This window comes from Macrobrachium nipponense, chromosome 6 (genome assembly GCF_015104395.2).
Source record: "Macrobrachium nipponense isolate FS-2020 chromosome 6, ASM1510439v2, whole genome shotgun sequence".
Taxonomy (NCBI): Eukaryota; Metazoa; Arthropoda; class Malacostraca; order Decapoda; family Palaemonidae; genus Macrobrachium; species Macrobrachium nipponense.
The window spans coordinates 44,240,137-44,264,104 of record NC_061108.1 but is presented as its reverse complement, the minus strand read 5'-3'; the positions used below and the strand labels follow the sequence as shown (position 1 = coordinate 44,264,104).

At 45.2% G+C, this 23,968-nt stretch overlaps 1 protein-coding gene across 5 annotated transcripts in view; it reads right to left on the bottom strand.

Annotated features, from left to right (window-relative positions):
• The window catches only part of LOC135216295 (bridge-like lipid transfer protein family member 1), a 344,268-nt gene that overhangs the window by 79,413 nt on the left and 240,887 nt on the right, over positions 1-23,968 (bottom strand). For all 5 annotated transcript variants that reach the window (XM_064251461.1, XM_064251462.1, XM_064251464.1 and 2 more), the window contains one exon: positions 7,139-7,364. In XM_064251461.1, coding sequence (XP_064107531.1) covers positions 7,139-7,364 — 226 coding nt within the window. The remainder of the gene's footprint in view (positions 1-7,138; positions 7,365-23,968) is intronic.

The window sequence follows — 23,968 nt, the reverse complement described above, 5'->3', positions numbered from 1 at the left end:
CATCCTAGACAAGATGATGGCTGTCCAGATCTTCCATCGCGGGCAAGACAACTGGGTACGTGGACCCAGCCGCGGCAGCTCCGACGATTGCCTCCATACAGCAGCAGGTGGAGCAAGCTTTGGTTGACGTAGGTAGCCAAGACATCGTGGCGGACGTCGCCATACTGGATCTTAACCTAGAGCCTATGACGGTAGGTGCCGAGGATCTGTTAGTTGAGGTAGGTTTGCTGGGCGCCCAAGGGCCTCCCTTGGGTGCGTCTGGATCTTCTTCTCCTGTCCCTTCTTCCTCATCCTTCCAAGGCTTTACGGGGTCAGAGATCCCCGCTAGTACGCTTACTGCATCTGTGCCCCCCAAGTTGAAGGGACACAGAGAGCAGAAGACCCTGCAGAAGACGTCGTCAAAAAAGACGTCGTCTTCTTCTTCTCGTAAGTCTTCGGCTTCCTATCCCGGAGCAGCGAAAGTGAAGCCTGTACCTTCACATTCCAAAGGGTCACAAGGCAAGTCCTCTAAGGAGAAGGTCTGCGCTCCCACCGAGCCTGTACCTTCTCCTGCTGCTGCCGGAACTCCTCCGGTGACTCCTGCCGGGGTTATGGTACCTAGTGCTTTTGACCCCGCTGCCTTTTCGGCAGGCGTCTTACAGCAGGTAGGCGATCTGGTTGGATCACTCGGTACGAGGTTTGAGCAGAGGTTTGAGCAAATGTTTGCTCAATTCTCTTCAACGCTAAATCAGTCAGGTCAGTCCATTCAGAACCTGGCTGAACGTGTGTTGGACCACGACAATCACCTGGCTGGCCTGAACCAGACTCCTCAGGTCGACCCCCCGGTAGTAGGAACTGGTGTTGCCCAGTTACCGGCGTACGACACCCTTCCCGCCTTTTCCATGAGTAATCCTTGGAGGGTAGCAGCCTATGCTCCCTTCAAAGATGGCATGATTTCAATTCCGGAGTGTGGAACGAGAAGGATCGAGGACTTCGAGTTCTACCCTGCCGGATTGGAGCCGCCTTTCATGGGATACGCAAGGCTGACAGAGACAGCTCTTAATAGGGAGGACAAAATCCCTAGAGAAACTGTCCTGTACAGTCGAGATCAGGCCCAAAGGGATTGGGTGCATTGCTTGGAGGACTGGGACTGCTCCAACACCAGACTCCAAGTTTTCAAAAGCCCGTTTACCATCTTTGCCACAGAGGAGGAGGCACCACTCCCCTTTACGACAAAGCTAATGGAGGTAACTATGCAAGCGGGAATGAAGGACGAACCCCTCCCACAGCTCAAGGAAGCAGATCCTACATCTCCTCTCTTCCCAGCGTTCGGGGACCTGTGGGAGAACCTGCCAGCTACCTTCACGGTAGGTAAACTAAAGCCGGACTGTGCTATGGAACAGTTTGGTGAGAAGTTGCCCAGGCTGCCTGATAACCTCATTCAGGCAGAGTTTGAGGCAAGGACCAGGCTTGGGAGGACACTCAATTCCCTGGTCATAACTGAAGTTGCTGCTCTAACCTACAGCTCGGAACCTCTCTTCAAAATTCTGGCCAAGTCTCAGATGCAGACCGTGCAAGTTGACGCATATGACTTTATCATCGCAAGGAGGAATTGCTGAAAACACGTCCTCCAAGAGGCTACTATCCGGCATGAGCCGAATAAGTTGCTCGCCTCCAACATCTGGGGAGCAGACCTCTTTCCGGAGTCAGCGGTCAACGAGGTACACCACGAAGCCGCGAGGCTTAACCAAAGCCTCAGAGCTCGTTGGGGTATCTCGGCTAAGAGGAAGCCTGAGAACTCTTCCTCCTCTGGCAAGAAATTAAAGAAGACAAAAAGGTTCCAGCCGTACCAAAAACATCAGCAGCAGTAGCACTTTGTACAGGCTGTTCCGGTCATTCAACCAGGTCCAGGGCCGGTGTCAACATCTAAAGGCCAGAACCAGCCCATTCTCCTGCTGTCCCCACAAGGTCAGCCCTCAACCTCGTATACTGTTTCTCCGGCTTTCAACCCTATGTTCGAAAGCCAAACCTTTCAAACCTTTAATAGGTTTGCAAGGGGAAGTAGGGCCAGAGGTAACTTTTGGCAACGAGGCGCAGGAAGAGCTACCAACAGGGGTAAGCACTTCCGTGGAGGACGCAGAGGCCATCCCGCACAACAGCAGTGAGATCCCCCAGGTAGGAGGGAGGCTGTTCCTCTTCCGCCGCAGGTGGGGGTTCAGCAAATGGGCACAGAGCATTGTGTCCAAAGGGCTAGGTTGGAGTTGGATCAAAGGTCCTCCCCCAACCAAATCATTCCTTCAACTACCATCAAAGGAATTGGCAGATTACGCAGAGGAGCTCCTTCAGAAAGGAGTTGTGTCGAGAATCATGCATCTAAAATTTCAAGGACGCTTGTTCAGCGTGCCAAAGAAAGGCTCATTAAAAAGAAGAATAATCTTAGACTTGTCCCAGCTAAACTTATTCATTCGCTGCGACAAGTTCAAAATGCTGACCATCTCACAGGTACAGACCTTACTTCCCCGTGGGGCCGTCACCACCTCTATCGATCTTACAGACGCATACTATCATATCCCAATCGCGAGACACTTTCGCCCATACCTAGGCTTCAAGCTGGGAGACCAGGCATTCTCTTTCAAAGTGATGCCCTTCGGGCTGAATGTAGCACCCAGGGTATTCACGAAAATAGCGGAAGTAGTAGTTCAACAACTGAGATCACAAGGGATAATGGTAGTAACATACCTCGACGATTGGCTGATTTGGGCATCAACCGTCGAGGAATGCCTCAAAGCCACAAACAAGGTAATTCAATTTCTGGAACATCTGGGGTTCCAGATAAACAAAATGAAGTCCAGATTCACTCCGGAGACTCGTTTTCAGTGGCTGGGCATCCAATGGGACTTATCCTCCCACAATGTGTCAATTCCGGTAGTCAAAAGGAAAGAAATAGCCAAGTCAGTATGGCAATTCCTAAAGAACAAACAGGCTTCAAGGAGGAACCAGGAAAGAATCCTAGGTTCCCTTCAGTTTGCTTCAGTGATGGACGTCCTACTGAAAGCAAGGCTGAAAGACATAAATCGAGTTTGGCGCTCAAGAGCAAATGTCAAATATCGAGACAAGTTGTCAGTAATCCCACAAACCCTTCGCAACCAACTTCGTCCATGGGCGGAAGTAAGAAATCTGTCCAAGTCAGTTCCTCTTCAATATCCTCCTCCGGCGTTAATTATCCATACAGACGCCTCACTAAGCGGTTGGGGAGGATACTCTCAGTTCAAAAAAGTTCAAGGAACTTGGTCACCTCAGTTCCGCCAACTCCACATAAACGTATTGGAGGCTATGGCAGTATCTCTCATTCTGAAGAGGCTCCTTCCACCAAAGAATTCTCATATAAAACTGGTATTGGACAGCGCAGTAGTAGTACACTGCATCAACAGAGGGGGATCAGAATTAAAACATGTGAACCATGTCATGATAGCCATTTTCTCTCTAGCAAACAAGTACAAATGGCACCTATCCTCCACCCACTTAGTGGGAGTAAGGAACGTGATAGCAGACGCCTTGTCGCGATCAGTTCCTCTAGAATTAGAGTGGTCCCTGGACAACAAGTCGTTCCAGTGGATACGCCGGAGTGTCCCAGGTCTCCAAGTAGATCTTTTTGCCTCACAAGCGAACCACAAGCTCCCTTGCTATGTGGCCCCCAACCTGGACCCTCTGGCTTATGCCACAGACGCTCTATCCATAGACTGGAATCAGTGGAGGAGGATATACATCTTCCCTCCAGTGAATCTTCTATTGAAAGTTCTGAACAAACTCAGGACTTTCAAGGGACAAGTAGCTCTAGTAGCCCCAGACTGGCCAAAGAGCAACTGGTACCCTCTGCTTCTGGAATTGAGTCTTTGACCTCGACGGATTCCAAATCCCAAACTATCTCAGTCAGTACAAATGAGGACTGTGTTCGCTTCCTCAGGAATTCTCAAAACCCTAACTTTATGGACTTCATGAAGTTCGCGGCTAAAAAAGATGCAGATATCGATCCCCAGAATATCCTCTTTTTGGAATCAGATAAAAGGGAATCAACTTTGAGACAGTACGATGCTGCTGTTAAAAAGTTAGCATCTTTCCTGAACGAGACAAACACCACAACCATGACAGTGAATTCAGCTATATCCTTCTTCAGGTCCTTATTTGAAAAAGGCTTAGCAGCTAGCACTATTACCACTAATAAATCAGCTTTGAAGAAAATCTTTCAGTTGGGTTTTCACATAGACTTGACAGACTCTTATTTTACATCTATTCCCAAAGCTTGTGCTAGACTTAGGCCTTCCAAAAGACCGGCTTCAGTATCATGGTTCTTAAATGACGTCCTCAAACTGGCTTCAGACACTGACAACTCTTCTTGCACATTCATAATGTTACTAAGAAAGACGCTATTTTTGCTAAGCTTGGCCTCAGGGGCCAGAATTTCAGAACTGTCGGCTCTATCCAGAGATGCAGGGCACGTAGAATTTCTTCCTACAGGAGAAGTTTTACTTTCCCCAGATCGCAGTTTTTTAGCAAAAAATGAGGATCCTTTAGCGAGGTGGGCACCTTGGAAGGTCATCCCTCTTCCCCAAGACCCTTCTCTTTGTCCAGTAATGACCTTACGAGCCTATCTGTCTAGGATATCCTCTAGATCCTCAGGTCCTCTTTTTATGAGGGAAAAAGGTGGTACTTTATCAGTAAAAGGTATCAGGCAGCAGATCCTTTACTTCATTAAACAAGCTAATCCTGAATCATTCCCAAAAGCACATGATATCAGGGCAGTAGCCACCTCTATTAATTATTTTCAACATATGAACTTTGATGAACTAAAGAAATATACTGGATGGAAATCGCCGACAGTCTTCAAGCGTCACTATCTAAAGTCCTTGGAATCCTTAAAATTTTCAGCAGTGGCAGCGGGAAACATAGTTTCCCCTGACTCTGCACAGTAGTTGTAGTTGAAGATCCAGATCTCCTTTCTACCTACCTCGACTAATATATCACTTAGCCTACCGTTAAGCTCTATGGTTCCCTAGCCTTAGCTGCTATGATTATAATCAAGGTGGAGTGTCCCTTATTTTTATGCTAGGGACACCCACACCATTTTTGTATATTATGAAATGTCTTTGGGTGTTGCCCCCCTTATTTTTATGCTAGGGTAGCACACCTTTATTGTTTGTTATAAATTGTATTTTGTTTTAGTATTAGTGAGTCTTTACCCTGTATTATCTTAACTCACTATACTACGTAAGTTATCATTGTATATAAGATTTAATTTTAAGTTAGCCATAAGTCTCTTTTATTTTGTTAAGACAATTTTGTATGATAACTTATGAATCAGTTACATTATACTTTTAATTTTATTTTATAGTTTCATTTAGACCCTTTTTTGTATATTCATCTTGTGCTGTTTCTCTGGTACTATTTCACACAGCGACACGAACTGAGCCCAGAAAAAGGATTTTGACGAAGGAAAAATCTATTTCTGGGCGAGGGGTTCGTGTCGCCCTGTGAAATCCCCCCCTGTCTCCCGCCCTGCAGCCCAAGATTGGCATCTAACGACAAGGATGACCACCAGAGGCGTGGCAGTTGGCGTGGCGTGGGGTGTAGTAGTAGTAGTTGCCGTCTCCGCCTATGGATCGGCTCTCGCAGGAGGGGGATTTTGGTGTGAGAGAGTTCTAAATGACAAAAGGTTCGTGGTAGTGGTCTCACTCGCCCCAGTTACCATACCGCCACTCTCTTTTTATTAGGGTGAGCGAGTCAGTTATACTGACATCTTCCTGAATTTATTTTTCTCTGGTATGTGTTAGATCATTTACCTTAGAAATAATGAACTTAAGAAGTATTTCACAGGGCGACACGAACCCCTCGCCCAGAAATAGATTTTTCCTTTGTCAAAATCCTTTTTTGGGGCCAAAGAAAGTTTTGAGTGTCAGCCATTCTGTAGAAAGAAGAGAAACTGTAGAATTCAAGAAAGAACTCATAGTAAAGTATGAAAGTGTCCCACAAATGGCTGATCTTCCTAGAATGTACGGCAAGTCCATTCCAACAATCAGCTCCATCCTAGTGAAGAAAAAAGAAATCAAGGCAGCTGGAGTTGCGAAAGGGTTAACGTTTTTAACAAGACAGAGATCTCAACTGCTTGAAGATGTCAAGAAACTGTTGGTGTGGGCCAAGGGAAAAAGTTCAAAAAGGTAATGTGTCGGAAGCGATAATTTGTGAAAAGAGAGAAGAGAGAGAGAGAGAGAGAGAGAGAGAGAGAGAGAGAGTCTTGACATTTGTGACAACTACACCTTCACCCCTCTCTCCAAGTCTTGAAGCTGAAAGATTGGGAATTCCTTGTATTTTCTTTAAAGAATTGATATTATTGTTGTTTACATTACTATTATTTGAAAATTAGTACATACATTTGAGAGAGAGAGAGAGAGAGAGAGAGAGAGGAGAGAGAGAGAGAGAGAGAGAGAGAGAGAGAGAGAGAGAGAGAGAGAGAGAGCATTACAATTTTGATTATCTAATATTAAATCTTATTAAACTTATTACAGTATTAATCAATATTAATATTTGAAAATTAATAAATCATTCTTGTATCATAAAAATATATGTATTTAGTCATAAAAATAACATAAAATACACTTGTACCATAATTAGTATACATATATTTATTGAAGAAAAAATCCACAAATAGGTGAGTCCACGAATCTCGAGAGCACCAAAACAGGAGGTTGACTGCACAGCCATACCTTGCACATGTGAGATGTTGTGGAGATAAATAAAATCAGGGCCATCAAACCCAATAGTAATTAAAAACTCAACCTTTGACTTGTTACTACGTATGAACATCTCGGATAAATACATCAAATTGTAGTTAGGGCCCAACTCTTGAGATTGGAAAAATTTGACCTTAAGCCTCAAATATTTGAGTAAAGTACTTTGCAATTTCTCTTATTGTAATGAGTAACAGGCCCAGGGTCAAAATAAAGAATTGTACAACATATCTTTGTTAAAAAATATCTAATAATGGAAAATTTCTTTATATTAATGCTAAGGTACACTATGTAACACAATACGTATGTATTCTGTGTCAGAAGTCTACTCTCTTGTAAACCTTGCAACATATGTATGTAGAGGGAAAAATAAATACCTTGATGACTGCCTTTTCAAAGGAGCACTATGATTTGGTGGTGATTCACTTGCAGAAGGGGCAGGACTTGTTTCATCCCAGTCGCTGGCAACTGTTCCCCCTGTAAAGTCTCCCAAAAACAGCCGTCTTACTATTGATCTTCTGTACCATGCTCGAGGAAAAGCTAAGATTTCTGTTAATCGCCGCATGTCATACTTGAAATGAGCAGCACCAACATCAACTATGGCTGTAAATGGAATAAAGGGCTTTATACAAAATATTCCATAATATCTCTTAACTTGTGGGCCCTCCACCTCAAAATGACAAATTTTCTGAGACAATTTGTAATTTTCATAGCTACAAACCTGAGGTCTTAACAATAGGATAATTTCTAGCGCCTAGCTGGATACGATTAAAAAACAGATGAAAGCAAGGAATCTTGTGATATCTGGCAACACATGTGTAGATCAGGTGAAGGATGGTCAAAGACCATTCACCTATGATCTCGCATCAGTCTTGTCCAACTCAAGATGTCGTAACTCACAGAGGGGCGGTTGGAGGTGGGCAGTATAATGTTAAGACCTCAGGTTTGTAGCTATGAAAAATACAAATTGTCTTAGAAAATTTGTCATTTGTTCATACGCGAACAAACCTTCGGTCTTAACAATAGGATAGACTCATACTTGGAGGGAGGTATAAGACATCCTAGACCAGCTGGGGGCCTACCCACCAGTCCAGCTCTCAAAAAGAATTGTTTTTGGAGAGGGACTGAAGCCCATTGAGAAGCTAGATAAATTAATATCTAAAGACTCAGACCCTAAGTGACGTACAATGATACATGGGATAACCATTGTATAGGGAACCAAAGAGGAACTTTGACTGTCCAATAACAAACCAACACACCAGGGTTTGTATTACTCCCAACCCCTCCTTGCCAAGGAGTGGAGCATATGCTACCAAATAGCGGGTAAGATATTTGTATATTGCATGACCACACTATCAGTATGACTACCTTACTCACCTGTATCAGACCAGTCCAGCGAATGACGTGTCTATTCCTTAAACTGCCTGAAGGAAGAAAGAAAGGTACAAGAGAAAGAAGGAGACCAGCCAACTCACTCATTCTCTCATCCACACAATCATCTTAGGTAAAATACAAAGGTGCCCTGTTAAGGGCAACCATGAGTTACACAACCCGTTGGGCAGCCACCGCAAGTCCCAGGGTAAATGTGTCCGTAGATCTGTGGGCAACATCCTTAAGACAGAAGGAGGTGAACGTGGACTGGCTTAACCAAGTACAAGCGTTCAGCACTCTATGTACAGCCAAGTTCTTTTTGAAAGCCACAGAGGGACGAATACCTCTAACGTCATGCGCTCTAGCCTGCACAGACGTGGTGGTAGAATCATCAAGAGTCAAGTATGCCTGTCTGATGGCTTCCTATCTTTCTTTGTACGGCCTGTGCTAACAAAAAGTCTGCGGCAGCCTGGTTTAAGGTGCAGAGTCCTTTAAGGTTTAAGGTGCCAAGTCTGATGGCTTCCCATCTTTCTTTGTACGGCCTGTGCTAACAAAAAGTCTGCGGCAGCCTGGTTTAAGATAGCAACGCAGGGCCCGGACTGAACACAACAAAAGCTCTTGAGCATCACCACCCACAAGGTCAGTCAGTGATGGAATGGAAAACGAAGTGAACTGTCATCATGCACAGAGGGATTTTGGGTCTAGGCCACAAATTCTGGGACAAATTCGAAGGACATTGACCCCCAACCCCTGGTGTGCTTCACCTCATAGCTCAGACCATGGAGCTCTCCTACCCTCTTGGAAAATGCCAAAGCCAGAAGGAAAACTGTCTTGAGCGTCAAGTTCCTGTCAGATGAGCGACGCAAGGGCTCATATGGACTCTTAGTGAAGCTCTTAAGAACCAAGGAGACATCCCACGTCGGAGGCTTGAGCTCTCTAGGAGAACTCGACTGCTCAAACCCCTTAACTAGCAAGGAAAGTTCCCAGGAGGAGGAGATGTCGATACCCTTAAAGCATAACACCAAACTCAGGGCCACCCTGTAGCCTCTAATGGCAGAAATTGACAAATGTTTCTTGTCTCTGAGGAAGGGTAAAAAGTCTGCTATTCGCTGAATAGAGGTCACAAGTGGAGAAAAACCCCGTTTACGACACCAATCACAGCAGATTGCCCATTTGCCTTGCTAAATCGCGGAGGTCGACTTTCTAAGACTGCTGGACATGTGCTCAGCTGTTCTCTGAGATAAGCCTCTCGCTCGGAGGAGATACTTGATAGCCTCCAACTATGAAGAGACAGGGATTCTACTGACACAGATGTCGCCAAGGGGGAATTTCCCTTGGAACCTCTGACAACAACGACAGCAGATCTGGAAACCATTCTGCCTGAGGCCACAGAGGGGCTACCAAAGTCATCCTGAGACCCTGTGAACTCATCAACCTGTTCAGAACCTGACAGATCAAACAAAACGGAGGGAAGGCATACACCTCCAGGTTGTACCAGGGATGTTGGAATGTGTTCTCTGCCAATGCTAAAGGATCTGGAACCACTGAACAGAACATCTCCAGCTTCCTGTTGAAGTGTGTCGCAAAAAGGTCCAGCATGGGTCTCCCCCAAATCTGGAAAAGCTTGTCAGCCACCACTTGATGAAGGGACCACTCTGTGCCTAGGATTTGATCCCGGCGACTGAGTTTGTCTGCGACCACATTCCGTTTCCCTGGGATATACCTGGCTGAGAGCCCTACCAAATTGCTGACCGCCCACTGGTGAAGCTCAACGGTCAAGGCGTGAAGTTGACTTGAAACCAGGCCTCCCTGTTTTTTCACATAGGCTACCACCGTGGTGTTGTCAGACATGAGAACGACAGAGTGACCCTCTACCTTCCCCCAAACTCCTTCAGACCCAAGAAAGCCGCCTTCAACTCCAAGACGTTGATATGTTGCTGCTTGTCCTCCAAACTCCAAACGCCTGAAGCGATGAGGCAGTCTAAATGAGTGCCCCAACCTGCAAGGGAGGTGTCCAAGAACAGAAGGAAGTCGGGTGGAAGAGAACGCGGAGGGACACCCTTCCATAGATTTTGGTTGTCCACCCACCAACGAAGGTCTTCTCTCACTTACATAGACAGAGGAACCAGTAACAGGGAAGAGTCCCCCACCAGAGACCAGAATTCTCCCAGTCTCCATTGCAGAGACCAAAGATGAAGATGCCCATGAGGGACCAGCTTCTCCAGGGAAGACAACACTCCCAGAAGAACCTGCCAATGATGAGCTGACTGATGTGACTCTGACAGGAAGTTGCACGCCACCGCCCGCAACTTCTCCAATCTCTGATCCGACAGAAAAACTTCTGCCACTGTCGTATCCATGACCATGCCCAGGTAGAAAATCCTTTGAGTGGGTACAAGGTTTGACTTTTCCTAGTTGACTAATATACCCAGTTCCAGACAGAACTGAAGTAGACAATCCCTGTCCTGCAGCAGCTTTTCCCTGGAAACTGCCAAGACTAACCAATCGTCGAGGTACCTCAGCAAACGGATCCCCTGAGCATGGGCCCACCTTGAAACGAGAGAGAAGACCCTTGTGAACACTTGAGGGGCTGTCGTCGGCCCAAAGTACAAGACTTAGAACTCGAAGACCTAGTCCGGAACAGATAAGCGAAGGAACTTCCTGGATGTGCGATGAACTGGGATTTGGAAGTATGCATCCCTTAAATCTATCGACAGCATGAAGTCGCCTTCCCTCACAGCTGCCAACACCGAGCGCAGGGTCTCCATCTAGAACCGTGTCTTCCTGGTGAAGTGATTCAAGGTGGATAAGTCGATCATAGGCCTCCATCCTCCCGATGCCTTGGGCACCAAGAAGATGTGACTGTAAAACCCTGGGGACGGACTACTTCCTCTATCACATCCTTGTCCAGCATTTTCTGCACTTCCTCCTGAAGAGCCAAGAACTTCAGAGAATCTGGAGGATATGCTTTCCTGAGCTGCGGCTTGTCCAACAGAGGAGGAGAGAAGTCGAATGGCAGTAGGTACCCCACTCGAAGGACATCTACTACCCACTTCTCTGCCCCATAACTATGCCACTAACCTACCGATGGCACCCTTTACCTCTGCTCCTTGGGCCCCTTCTTGGCTTAAAGGAACGAAAGTGAAAGGGGCACTGAACTTCTGACTTAGGCTGTGTCGAACTGGAAGGCCCTGCCGAATTTGAAGTCCTCAATGGCCGACCAGGCGACGATCTCCTTGACTGCTGCTGGACGGGGAAAGAGGAGGAGCTAGACGTCTCCGAGGATGGATGAGACTCCGACTTAGACACGGCCTGGTGCACCAGTCTGTCTTTGGTGTCAGCTCGGCAACGGTCTATCACATTCTCGAGTTCTGTCCGAGGAAACAAAAGTTGGGACTCCAACAGATCTCCGTTCCTCAATGCCAGCAAGGACTCAGTGTCAAGCGATCTCTCCATCCTAGACAAAGCCGCATCCCTTCTAATCAGAAGATTAGCTCATAAATTAGCACTGAGGTGAGCCAATTATGAAAACACCTTGCCCCTGGACTGCAACAGACTGGCAAGTGAGGAGGCACTCGTAAACCCTTCCGGGGACCTGTCAGAAGCTATCTGGGCAATAACCACAGACCAGAGGTCCAGCCAAGAAACCGTCTACAACATGGAGGCCGCCTTAGATTCCAATGCTGAGGCATCTAGTGGAGACAAGGACGGGGCCACCGACCTCACCTGTTCCAAAGTCAATCCCGGCTTCAGGCAAATGACGTCTGGGTTAAGATGGCATGACAACAAAAATGCAGAGCTCGTAGCATAGTACTTCCTATGCCTCATGAGAGGCGGGGGTAGTAGTTTGGTAGAGTCCCTAGAGCAAAGCGAACCGTCACGGTCTGAAACAGAGGTGCTAACCCTCTGCAAGACTTACTGAACATGCCCTGACAAAGGAAGCTGCAGAGATGATTTGGGGTCCTGAGTGGCTCCCACCAAGGCTTTCAAGCAAGGAGTGTAAGACGACCAAGCCCGAGTCCTAATTTCCAAATTGTTAAACCCACGAATGAGATCAACAACATACGAAAAGGAAGACAGAAACTCTTGCGTGTCTCCCTACTTCTGCTCCAGCAATGGAGACCGACGATAAGAAGGATGTGTAAGGCACCTTCCCCACCAAAATTAACGGAAGGGTTAGCAGCCAAACAGTCCGAAACCCCAACTAACCTGTCTTGGCTGGGTCCATGCATCGGCTTCGAAGACGAACCCACTATAACACTAGAAACATCACTTACCTCAACAGATGACTCCACATGTCCATGAATGGTCACAGGCGTGGCGGACGTACGCACGTGAGATGGGGGGGAAACTCAAACACTCAAGATCGAAGGAGAATCCCTTAGAGTCAAAATCTTGGAAGCACCAGTGAGAGAGGTAGGCAAACACTCCTGCTGCACCAACTCCGCGCTCACTACCTTCAAACTCTTGACAGGAGAGGGAATGAGATACCACTGGCGGAGGAATACACAAGGACGGATCCCGTAACGTCATCAATAGGGCCGACGCCACAGCGTCACTCAGACTCGAAGCGGCAGCAGACACTGGCGGAGCAATACAAGATGGCTGACTGCTGCTACCCATGAAGACGAGGCCAGGAGGAGGGGGGATGGCCTGGCCAGACCGGGGAGGGGGGTGCGAGACTCCACAAAATGCGCTAGCAACCCCTCCAAGGATGGGGGACCCCCTAGCCCGAGCGTCTTCCAAATCGCCGTCATTTTGGACGCCTCTGACTCTGGAAGAGAAGAGATTGATAAAAAAAAGCCTCAGCCTTCTCGGGAATCAAATAAGCTCCCGAGGAAGAAGGGGCTACATTATAAACATTAGCCTGGCGGCCTCCCGATACTTCCATTGACGAATCAATGGAAGAAAAGGAAGGAGACGCAGGGACAATGCTACTATGAGGGTTGACTACTGCAAGAGATGAAACATCGGGAAGAGGCGCAAAACCTTCCCAAGTAGGAAGAGTCGAAACCCTCCGATGTTCTCTCTTGTCATAAAATGACCTCCACTGCTCCTTAGGCCATGCCCAGCATTCCGTGTAAGGATTCGTAATAGTACAAAAATTAGAACGAAACCTACTGCACGTGATGTGAGGGTCGGTCACTGACAAGGCCAAAAAACAAGAACACGGAAAACCTGGGACTCCGGGACACATACGCTGACGCCGAGAAGGAGCAGAAGAAGCCATAATACCAGCCAAACACACACAATAAACAGAAGCGAAACGGGCAATGAACCAGGAAAAGGCCAAGAGAGGTTAACATGACTCTCGTCCAGGCGGTCAAAAGAAAGACTGATGAGCAATCATAGGTGAATGGTCGAAGTCTTCGACCATCCTTCACCCGATTTACAAATGCGTTGCCAGATATCACAAGATTCCTTGCTTTCATCTGTTTTTTAACCGGATCCAGCTAGGCACTAGAAATTATTCTATTGTTAAGACCGAAGGTTTGTTCATGTATGAACAAATGAAAAATAGAATGCCGATGCTATATAATTTATAATGCATCAATTTTAATTTGTTATTACAGTATTGTATACTCTTTGAATTACAACAACCTAAAAGTAAAATAGAACAATGATTCTATATTATCTATACTGCATATATTGTAGTATACATCAAATTGGTGTAGAAATACAGCAGCAAATTCACAGTCATATGAATAAGTACAGTACTTAGTTAAAGTACTTATTTTATACTTGTCTGGCACCAAAAAAAAAAAAAAAAAAAAAAAAAAAAAAAAAAAAAAAAAGGAGCCAATTTTTCGTAAGATGAGGTTTAACTGACATTTTCATAACAACCTTGAGTTCCAGTATCCCCTGCAATTCATGGCTCAACAAGAGGGCTTTTAATGGCATGGATAACACAGGGAGATTACATTTAATCAATTCTGGAAGACTGGAATTCTCACTTCAAACAAAAGCATCTCTTCTTGGAAAAATTGGAGAAGGACAAGTTTTCAAATTCAGCAATTACATTGTTCTTGTCAATTATCCTGTCTGTTATAGTATACTCCCATGGAGTGAGAGGAGACTAATAAATGTTCATATCTTTTAACCCTTAAACGCCGACTGGACGTATTTTACGTCGACATTTTTTGTCTCTCGGGTGCCGACTGGACGTATTTTACGTCGACATACAAAAGTTTTTTTTAAAAATTTGCGGAAAAATACTTTTAGGCCTACCAGCCGAAAACTCTTGAATCACGCGCCTTGGGGGATGCTGGGAGTTCACAGATCAAGGTGTTGTTTTGTTTACAATCGTTACGCAGGCGCGCAAGCGCGAATTTCTTTCTTGCCGCACTAAAAAGTATCAGTGACACATCTCAAAAATTATTTCGTCACTTTGACATAATTTTTGTACCATTTTAAATTAGCCATTACATGGAGTATTGTATATGAAAATGTGCGCATTTGTATGTAGAATACAACAAAAAATACTCATGATTGTAGCTTTTATCAGTTTTGAGATATTTTCATATAAATAACGATAAGTGCCAAAATTTCAACCTTCGGTCAACTTTGACTCTACCGAAATGGTCGAAAAACGCAATTGTAAGCTAAAACTCTTATATTTTAGTAATATTCAATCATTTACCTTCATTTTCCAACAAATTGGAAGTCTCTAGCACAATATTTCGATTATGGTGAATTTATGAAAAAAATAACATTTTCTTTACGTCAGCGCGGTAACTCTTCCGAAAAAATCATATGTGCGATTGTGGTAATGTTTACACCATTTTAAATTAGCCGTTACATAGAGTTTTATGTATGAAAATGTGCGCAATTTTCATGTAGAATACAACAAAAATAATTGAAGGTTGTAGCTTTTCTCAATTTTTGAAAATATTTTTCATATAAATCACATAAAGAAAAAAAAAAAAAACCACGTTCGTTTATCAACTTTGACTCTACGAAATGGTCCCCCCCCCCGAAAAAACGCATTGTAAGCTAAAAACTCTTACAGTCTAGTAATATTCAGTCATTTATCTTCATTTGAAAACAAATTTGAAGTCTCTAGCAAAATATTTAGATTTATGGTGAATTTAAAAAAAAAACTTTCCTTCCCTCCGCGCGCGGATTCTCCGCCACAAATCTCCGAAATGCGTACGTCCCATTCTCGGAATATTTGCTCAGTTTCATATTGGGCATTTCATAGAGTTTTATATATGATAATGTGCGCAATTTCATGTAGAATAAAACAAAAAATATTTGAAGGTTGTAGCTTTTCTTATTTCCGAAATAATTGCATATAAAAAAATATATATATAAAAATTCGACATTCAGTCAACTTTAACTCGTCAGATATGGTCGAAAACTGCAATTGTAAGCTAATACTCTTACAGTATAGTAATATTCAATCATTTGTCTTCATTTTGAAAGAAATTGGAAGTCTCTAGGACAATATTTAGATTTATGGTGAATTTTTGAAAAAAATATTTGTTTACGTCCGCTCGTTACGAATTCATGCATTATTTTGTGATAATATTTTCTCTGTGTTGCTTTTATCGTTTTATAATGTGTTTATATACCAAAATGATCGCAATTTAGTGTACATTACAACGAAAAAAAAGTAACTTGTTACCTTTAACCGTTTTGCACACAGCGTGATTTGAATACAATTATATATGAAATTTTGTTTTTGTGCATCATATATCGCATTATTTATATATGATAATGATAATTTTTTTCATTTCCGATGGTTGCATACTAAATTTCAGCCAATGACAAAAAAAGGAGCCATGATTTTTTGAAAAAAATATTTTTTCTGCTTCCGCGCTCACTCCGAAACACCTCCGGCAAACGGGAGACAATTTTTTTTTACCGCTTCGGCGTTTAAGGGTTAACTTTCATGCTTTCAGTATTCTTATGATAAACTTTCTTCCATACCTGAAGATTAAGTATCTCCTGCCATTTTTCCTTTTCATCATCAACATAGTCAGGTTTTCTTTTTACAGGAGTAGCCTGTAGTGAGTTTCTATGGACCTGACAGTTTTTCCTGCTATTTTCATATCTATTACTTATCTATGAAGCTACTTTCTTCACATGCCTACATCATCAAGTCTCTGGACACCTTATCACTAAGCAACTTTGGAGTTTGCAATATGATCTTCCTAGAATGCCTCAGTCTTGAATTTTGGCATTTAGTAAACAAACCTCCGCAAAATTTAGTAAATATTAGTATGTACACTGCTTACAGAATTCTATCTTCCCTACACACTCTTCTTTACCAGTAGTTCAGGAGTTCCTCTTCACTTCATCCAGGCTATTGTTACACTTTTCTTACTGATCTCTAAATACTAGCTGTACTTCATTAAATCATCAGGCTGACAAAAATATTCCACTAAATAGCTCTCAATTTCTGGACACAAACTTACCTAGCAAATGAGACCATCTTGTGTAAAACATTTACACTTAATTTTCATCACGCAGGTATGTACTGTTAAAGCCAACCCCGCCCCCCTCTCCACCAACAAATGCCTAAAGAACAAAATACTTTAATGTCACTGAAATGTCACTGGAGACATGCTTATAGGCTGATGGATAATCATAATTACCACTGACTGTACCCATGAAAAACAATATTGTATCCATCACGGGAGACATACTTATAGGCTGATGGATAATCATAATTACCACTGACTGCACCTATGAAAAACAATATTGTATACATAACCAATTAATCATATACAGTAGTACCTCGAGATACGAAATTAATCCGTTCCGAGGCGCCCTTCGTATCATGAGGTTTTCGTATATTGGACCACATTTTATATGTAAAATGGCTAATCCGTTCTAAGCCCTCCAAAAACACCCCAGTAAATTATATTTCCAGGCCTACAACACATGTTCTAGGGTTACGACGGCAAAGTACTGTACATACTTAAGTAATATTCAACTGCATGTAATGTTCAACCCCATTTTTACTGCATATATTAGGACTTTAGCATATGTCCCTTAGCAATAAGCCTAGCCTATGTTAGCGGTTGCTACTGTAGCCTAGTCTATGATTCTGACATCTAAACCTAAGAAGCTAAAAGCTTAGAATATGCCAAAAAATGTATAAATAATCAGTATGTACTCATTTCAAATAATTATTAATTATCTTACTATAATACAAAACAAACAAAAAAAAACCTTCCAATCGATTGATTTACCATTCCGCTCTTACGAGTACCAACAACAAAAAAACAAAATATAAAAAAAAAAAATAAAAAGCAAAAAATAAAAGACGAATGCCAAGCAATAACTTTTTCCTAGGACACAGTAAGCCATAAATTTTCATTAGTATCTCTCTTCAACTAATAAAACTACCAAACAGTATAATAACCATTCATTTCTATTCTTTATTCTATCTTTACCTAATGGAGATACCGAGTTACTGACAGCTATAATGAAACATATACGTAACTTAATATTAAAACAGAAGAAGAATTCTAAAAATTACGTATGATAGCAGTCTGATTTATTTTATATTTTATATCTAATTCACAATTTTTTTATTAAATGTATTGCATGTACTCATTTCAAATAATTATTAAGTAACCATTAACTATAATAAACAAACAAAAAAAAAAGCTTCCAAATTTCTGTTTACATCCAGCACTTACGAGTATCGAACGATCGCCAAGCAATCACTATTTCTGGGCTCAAGCTCGTGTGGTCGGCCTATGAAAGGATCCTTAATATCATTCTTTCTAGGCAAAATTAATCTAAAATTACCAGAGAAAAACAAAATTTAAGAAAATGTCAGTAAAACAACTGACTCGCTCCACTCTTTAAAAAGAAGTGTTGGTATGAGAATAGGGGCGAGTGAGAACACTACCACGAGACATTCACCAATTAGACCTTCCAATCAGAATCCCCACAAGAGAGAGTGATACCAACGGGCGATGCGGCCGCTAACTATACTACTAGGGGACACCATGGACAGCAGCGCCCCTAGCGGTCATCCTTAATTATTAGCGCCAAGCGTCGTACGCATTTTCTTGCTTGTGTACTATTTTCTGGATTTACCTCATCATCCGTTATGGAACGTGCTGCCATCGCAACGGCTAAGTTAAGTGCCTCAAAAGTAGTGTTTACCGTATTTTTAGTCTTCCCAGGAACCAGTATTTTCCTTCTAATAGGTCATATACGGTTTTCCGGTCGACTCGTGGCGGCGCCATGCTGCCTCATTAAGAATTCCCGGTCTTCCATACTGGGACTTCTTATACTTATGGGCTTACTATATCACGTTCATCGTTTTTTACATCGCCTTTTTAGCTAGGTTAGCCCATTTACCATTCTCTTAGTTTGGTATTTAGGGCTATTCTGTGTTCTAGCCCAGCATCCCGGCTCTTGCTCTTCATCGGCTATCGCTGGCTCCGAGTAGGCTTCTGTTCCTCCGGAACAGTTTGCCCCCTCTGGGCTTCTTCTCTTCTACTAAAAGTGCTTTTCCATCTTTACGATGTAATTTTAGTTCTATTTAGGGTGTTAGGCTAGCCTAGGTGCATGTCCCATGTATTGGTAGACAGTCTGGTTCACGTGGCCCTTCACGGTTGTGTTGCTATCGCGCTTAGGCCACTTGCGGTCACGTGTTCCATCGCACCTTACCCTTCCCCTTCCCTCCCTACCAGGTATTAGGGAAGGGGTCTGGGGGACCCTTGGTTGCCATGACAACCTCAGTTGCCTTCCTCCCTCCCTCTCTGAGGAGGCCAGGGGTTCTCCCCAGCTGGGGTATAGGGCGACCACTTATCGGGTACCGGGTCACCGAGCGGGTAGTTGTTGGGACGGGGAGGAGTAGGCCACCCCCCCTCTCTCTCTCCCGCGTGTTACGCCGAGAACCCTCCCCCCCCTCCCCCCCACCCCAGTTGCTCAGACCACCTTTCCCCCACTGTAACGAACGGAGCCTTCCGCCGCAGCCGGGGCACCTTTGGTTATAGATTACTGGCTCCGCCAGCGGGCGGGGTGGTCACTACTAGTGGTCTATTGCTTGCCTACTATATCCTTACCTTTCTCCCCCCGCTACCGGAAGGAGCTTGCTTCTTTACCCGGGCACTCTTCCAGTAGACGGGAGGGGAAAGGTTGATAATTATTTTGTTATTTTTAAGGATATACCCTAGTTTTACGATGATTTCTATAATTATATTTATTATGTATACCATCTCCGCTGTTGTCCGTCGTGGTTTCATTTTCACCACCACACCTGGTTGGATTCTATCTCTTGTCTCCGGCGTAGCCTTGGACAAACCAACCATATTACTACCACACGTATTATGGCGGGGCTCTGGTTTAATCTAACTTTCTCGCTCCGGCACCAGCGGAGCAACTGTTAGGCTGTAAGTGTTCTCCTGATACTTATGTATCTTTCCACTTACAGGCTACCAACTGTCAGGTCCTGGGTGCAATGCGACGTTATACGACCCCTGTGCCCACGATGAGTGCAGGTCTCACGCTCCGTGTGCCACGCCTTACAACGACATGATCGTCTGGCACCCGGAAGCCTGTGCCATCTGTTACGACCTGGCCAGTCAGCTGGTGGGGGGGGTAAGTCGATTATAGACTTTTTTATCGTTTTACTAACAACACTTAGTCATAAGCTTATTAACCCCGCTCCGCCATTAGAAGCTTCATTTCGCCTTCTCTTTCAGGCTGCCGGTGTGAGGGAAGTCGCCCTAGCAACCCACCTGAAAGCGTGTGGGCGGCTTCGGGAAGAACGCCGCCAAAGGCCAGCCTTACATATTGGACAAGAAGCTGGCCGTTCAGATCTTCCCCGGTGGCAAGTCAACAGGGTATGTTGACCCCATATCCGCAGCCCCTCTCATAGCCTCCATCCAGCAGGAGATGCAGCAGTCTTTCGGGGTCGTGGCCACGCAAGAGACGGTCCCGGACGTCGCAACCTTGGACCTTAATATTGAGGCCTATGGCGTAGGTGCTGAGGATTTGTTGGTTGAGGTAGGTGTGTCGGGTGCCCAAGGTCTTTCCTTGGGCGCGTCCTGGATCTTCTCTGTCCCTTCTTCTACTGCTTCTTTCCAAGGCTTTTTGGGATCTGAGATCCCTACCCGCGCTCTCGCTCTCTCTGTACCCCAAAGGTGAAGGGACAGAGAGAACCGAAGACCCTTGTTAAGAGACGACTTCTAAAAAGTCGTCGTCGTCTTCTTCAGCTAAGAAGTCTTCGACTTCCTATGCTGACGCGGTGAAGGCTAAGCCGAGCTCTTCATATTCAAAGAGCTCTAGAAGCAAGTCTTCTAAGGAGAAGGCTCGCGCTCCCCGCCGAGCCAATGCCTTCTCCGGCCTCCACCGCATCCACTCCGGCAACGCCGGTTGGAGTAGCGGACCTAGCACCTTTGATCCCACTGCTTTCTCAGCAGTGGTGATGCAACAGGTAGGTGAGATGGTTGGCTCACAAGTCTCCGCCCTAGGAACAAAGTTCGAGCAGATGTTCGCACAACTGTCGAGCACTCTGTCTCAGTCGGGCCAGTCCATCCAAGATCTCTCTAACAGAGTTAGAGAGAATGAGGGACCGAGTAGCTGGGCTTGCTCAGGCTCCTCTTCCATCTCCCCAGTAGCAAGTGCTGGTATTCTCCAGCTTCCACCTTATGAGTCGCTACCAGCTTTCTCCATGGAGAAACCCATGGAGAGTAGCGCTTACGCTCCGTTCAAAGATGGTATGATCTCTGTCCCGGAGTGTGGAACTCGAAGGATTGAGGTACTTCGAGTTTTATCTCCTTCCGGGATTGACGCAGCCTTTCATTGGTTATGCTAGGCTGACCGTAGCGGCGCTCACTAGGGAGGACAAGATCTCAGGGAGGAACGTTCTCTATAGTAGAGATCACGCTCAACGCGAATGGGTTCACTGCCTTGAGGACTGGGAGTGTACCAACACCAAGCTCCAGGCTTTCAAGAGTCCTTTTACTATTTTTGCGACGGAGGAGGAGGCTTCTCTTCCGTTCGCTACAAAAATAGTAGAAACGACTCTTCAGGCAGTCCTCAAGGATGAGCCCATGCCACAGCTGAGGGAAGCAGAGTCTACTTCTCCGCTCTTCCCAGCTTTCGGAGAATTGTGGGAGAACTTGCCTGCCACTTTCACGCTTGGTAGCTCAAACCGGACTGTGCTATGGACCATTTGCGGCGAAAAGCTCCCAAGGCTGCCTGATTCCTTGATTCAGGCAGAGTTCGATGCTCGAACTAGGTTTGGCAGGTCCCTCAATTCTCTGATTATCACAGAGATGGCTGCTCTCTCGTATGGCACGGAACCTTTTGTTTAAGATTCTGGCCAAGTCCCAGCTTCAGACGGTTCAGACAGATGCTTTCGACTTCTTCCAAGCTAGGAATTGCCGAAAGCAGTTCTGCAGGAGTGCACTATTAGGCACGAACCTAATAGACTCCTGGCTTCCACATGTGGGGAGCGGATCTCTTCCCAGAGTCCGCTGTAAATGAGGTACACCACGGGCTGCTAGGCTCAACCAGAGCCTTAGAGCTAGGTGGGGTATCTCATCTAAGAGGAAGCAAGAATCCGCCCCCACTGCTGGTAAGAAACCAAAGAAGTCTGGTAAAAGGTTCCAGCCTTACCAGAAACACCAGCAACAGCAGCAATTCGTTCAGGCCGTCCCGGTTACCCAACAGGGCACCAACCTTCTACATCCAAGCAGACCCAGCCCATCCTCCTGCTGTCTCCTCAGTCACAACCCTCGACCTCCTACGCACTCTCGCCGCTTCAACCCTATGTATGAAGGTCAGGCTTACCTCCCTTTAATAGGCAGTCGAGAGGTAGGGCGAGAGGCCACTTTCGCCAGCGTGGCACAGGAAGGGCGGCAAGGAGTAAGCAGTTCAGAGGAGGGCGTGGTGGTCAACCCGCCCATCAACAATGAGGCTCCCCCAGGTAGGAGGGAGGCTGTTCCTCTTCCGTCACAGGTGGGGGTTCAGCAATTGGGCACAGAGCAATAGTGTCCAAGGGATTGGGTTGGAGTTGGATCAAAGATCCCCCTCCAATCAAATCATTCCGCCAAGTACCATCAAAGGAATTGACAGATTATGCGGAGGAACTCCTTCAGAAAGGAGCTATTGCGAGAGTCAAGCATCTAAAATTTCAAGGTCGCTTATTCAGCGTGCCAACGAAAGGCTCAAACAAAAAGAAGGGTAATCTTAGACTTGTCAAGGCTAAACTCTTTCATTCGTTGCGACAAGTTCAAAATGCTTACCCTCTCGCAAGTAAGGACCTTACTTCCTCGTGGAGCCGTCACATGCTCCATCGATCTTACAGACCGCATACTATCATATCCCTATAGCCAGACACTTCCGCCCATTCCTAGGGTTCAGGCTAGGAAATCAGACATCTCATTCAAAGTGATGCCCTTCGGTCTGAATGTAGCCCCAGGGTATTCACGAAAATAGCAGAAGTAGTTGTGCAACAATTGAGAACTCAGGAATAATGATAGCAGCATACCTCGACGATTGGTTGATCTGGGCACCAACAGTCGAGGAATGCCTCAAGCCACCAAAAGGGAAAAGGTAGTTCAATTTCTGGAACATCTGGGGTTCAGATAAACAAAACGAAATCCAGACTTACTCCGGAGTCTCGTTTTCAGTGCTAGGAATCCAATGGGATTTGTCTTCCCACAATCTGTCAATTCCAGTGGCCAAACGGAAAGAGATAGCAAAGTCTGTCAGACATTTTCTCAAATGCAAGCAAACATCAAGGAGAAGCAGGAAAGAATCCTAGGTTCCCTTCAGTTGCTTCAGTGACAGATATCCTCCTGAAAGCAAGGCTGAAAGATATAAATCGAGTTTGGCGATCGAGAGCAAACGCCAAATCTCGAGACAAGTTGTCAGTAATTCCACAGATCCTTTGCAATCAAACTCCGTCCATGGACAAAAGTAAAGAACTTTGGCCAAGCGGGTACCCCTTCAATATCCCCTTCCAGTGTTAACCATTCACACGGATGCCTCCCTGTCCGGGTGGGGGGATATTCTCAGTTCAAACAGGTTCAGGGGACTTGGTCAGTTCAATTCCGCCAGCTCCACATAAACGTTTCTGGAAGCAATGGCAGTATTTCTTACCCTGAAGAGACTTCTTCCCCCGAAAAGTCTCATCTAAGACTAGTTTTGGACAGTGCAGTGGTAGTTCATTGCATTCAACAGAGGAGGGTCCAAATCCAAGCATGTGAACCATGTCATGATAGCCATCTTTGCCTAGCAAACAAACACAAATGGCATCTGTCCGCCACTCACCTGGCTGGGGGTAAGAAATGTGATAGCAGACGCCTTGTCCCGGTCAGTCCCTCTGGAATCAGAATGGTCCCTAGACGACGGGTCATTCCGGTGGATATGCCGGAGAGTCCCAGGTCTCAAGTAGATCTCTTCGCCTCACAAGCGAACCACAAGCTCCCTTGCTATGTGGCCCCCAACCTGGACCCTCTGGCTTATGCCACGGACGCCCTGTCGTTAGATTGGAAATCAGTGGAGAAAAAATTTATGTTTTTCCTCCAGTGAATCTTCTCTTGAAAGTCTTGAGCAAGCTGAGGACTTTCAAGGGACTAGTAGCCCTGATTGCTCCAGACTGGCCCAAGAGCAACTGGTATCCTCTGCTTCTGGAATTGGGTCTCCGACCTCAACGGATTCCCAATCCCAAGCTGTCACAATCAGTACAAATGAGGACTGTGTTCGCTTCCTCAGGAATTCTTCAGACCTAACTTTATGGACTTCATGAAGTTTGCGGCTAATAAAGATGCTAACATTGATCACAAAACATCCTCTTCCTAGAATCAGATAAGAGAGAGTCAACTATTAGACAATATTGACTCAGCTGTTAA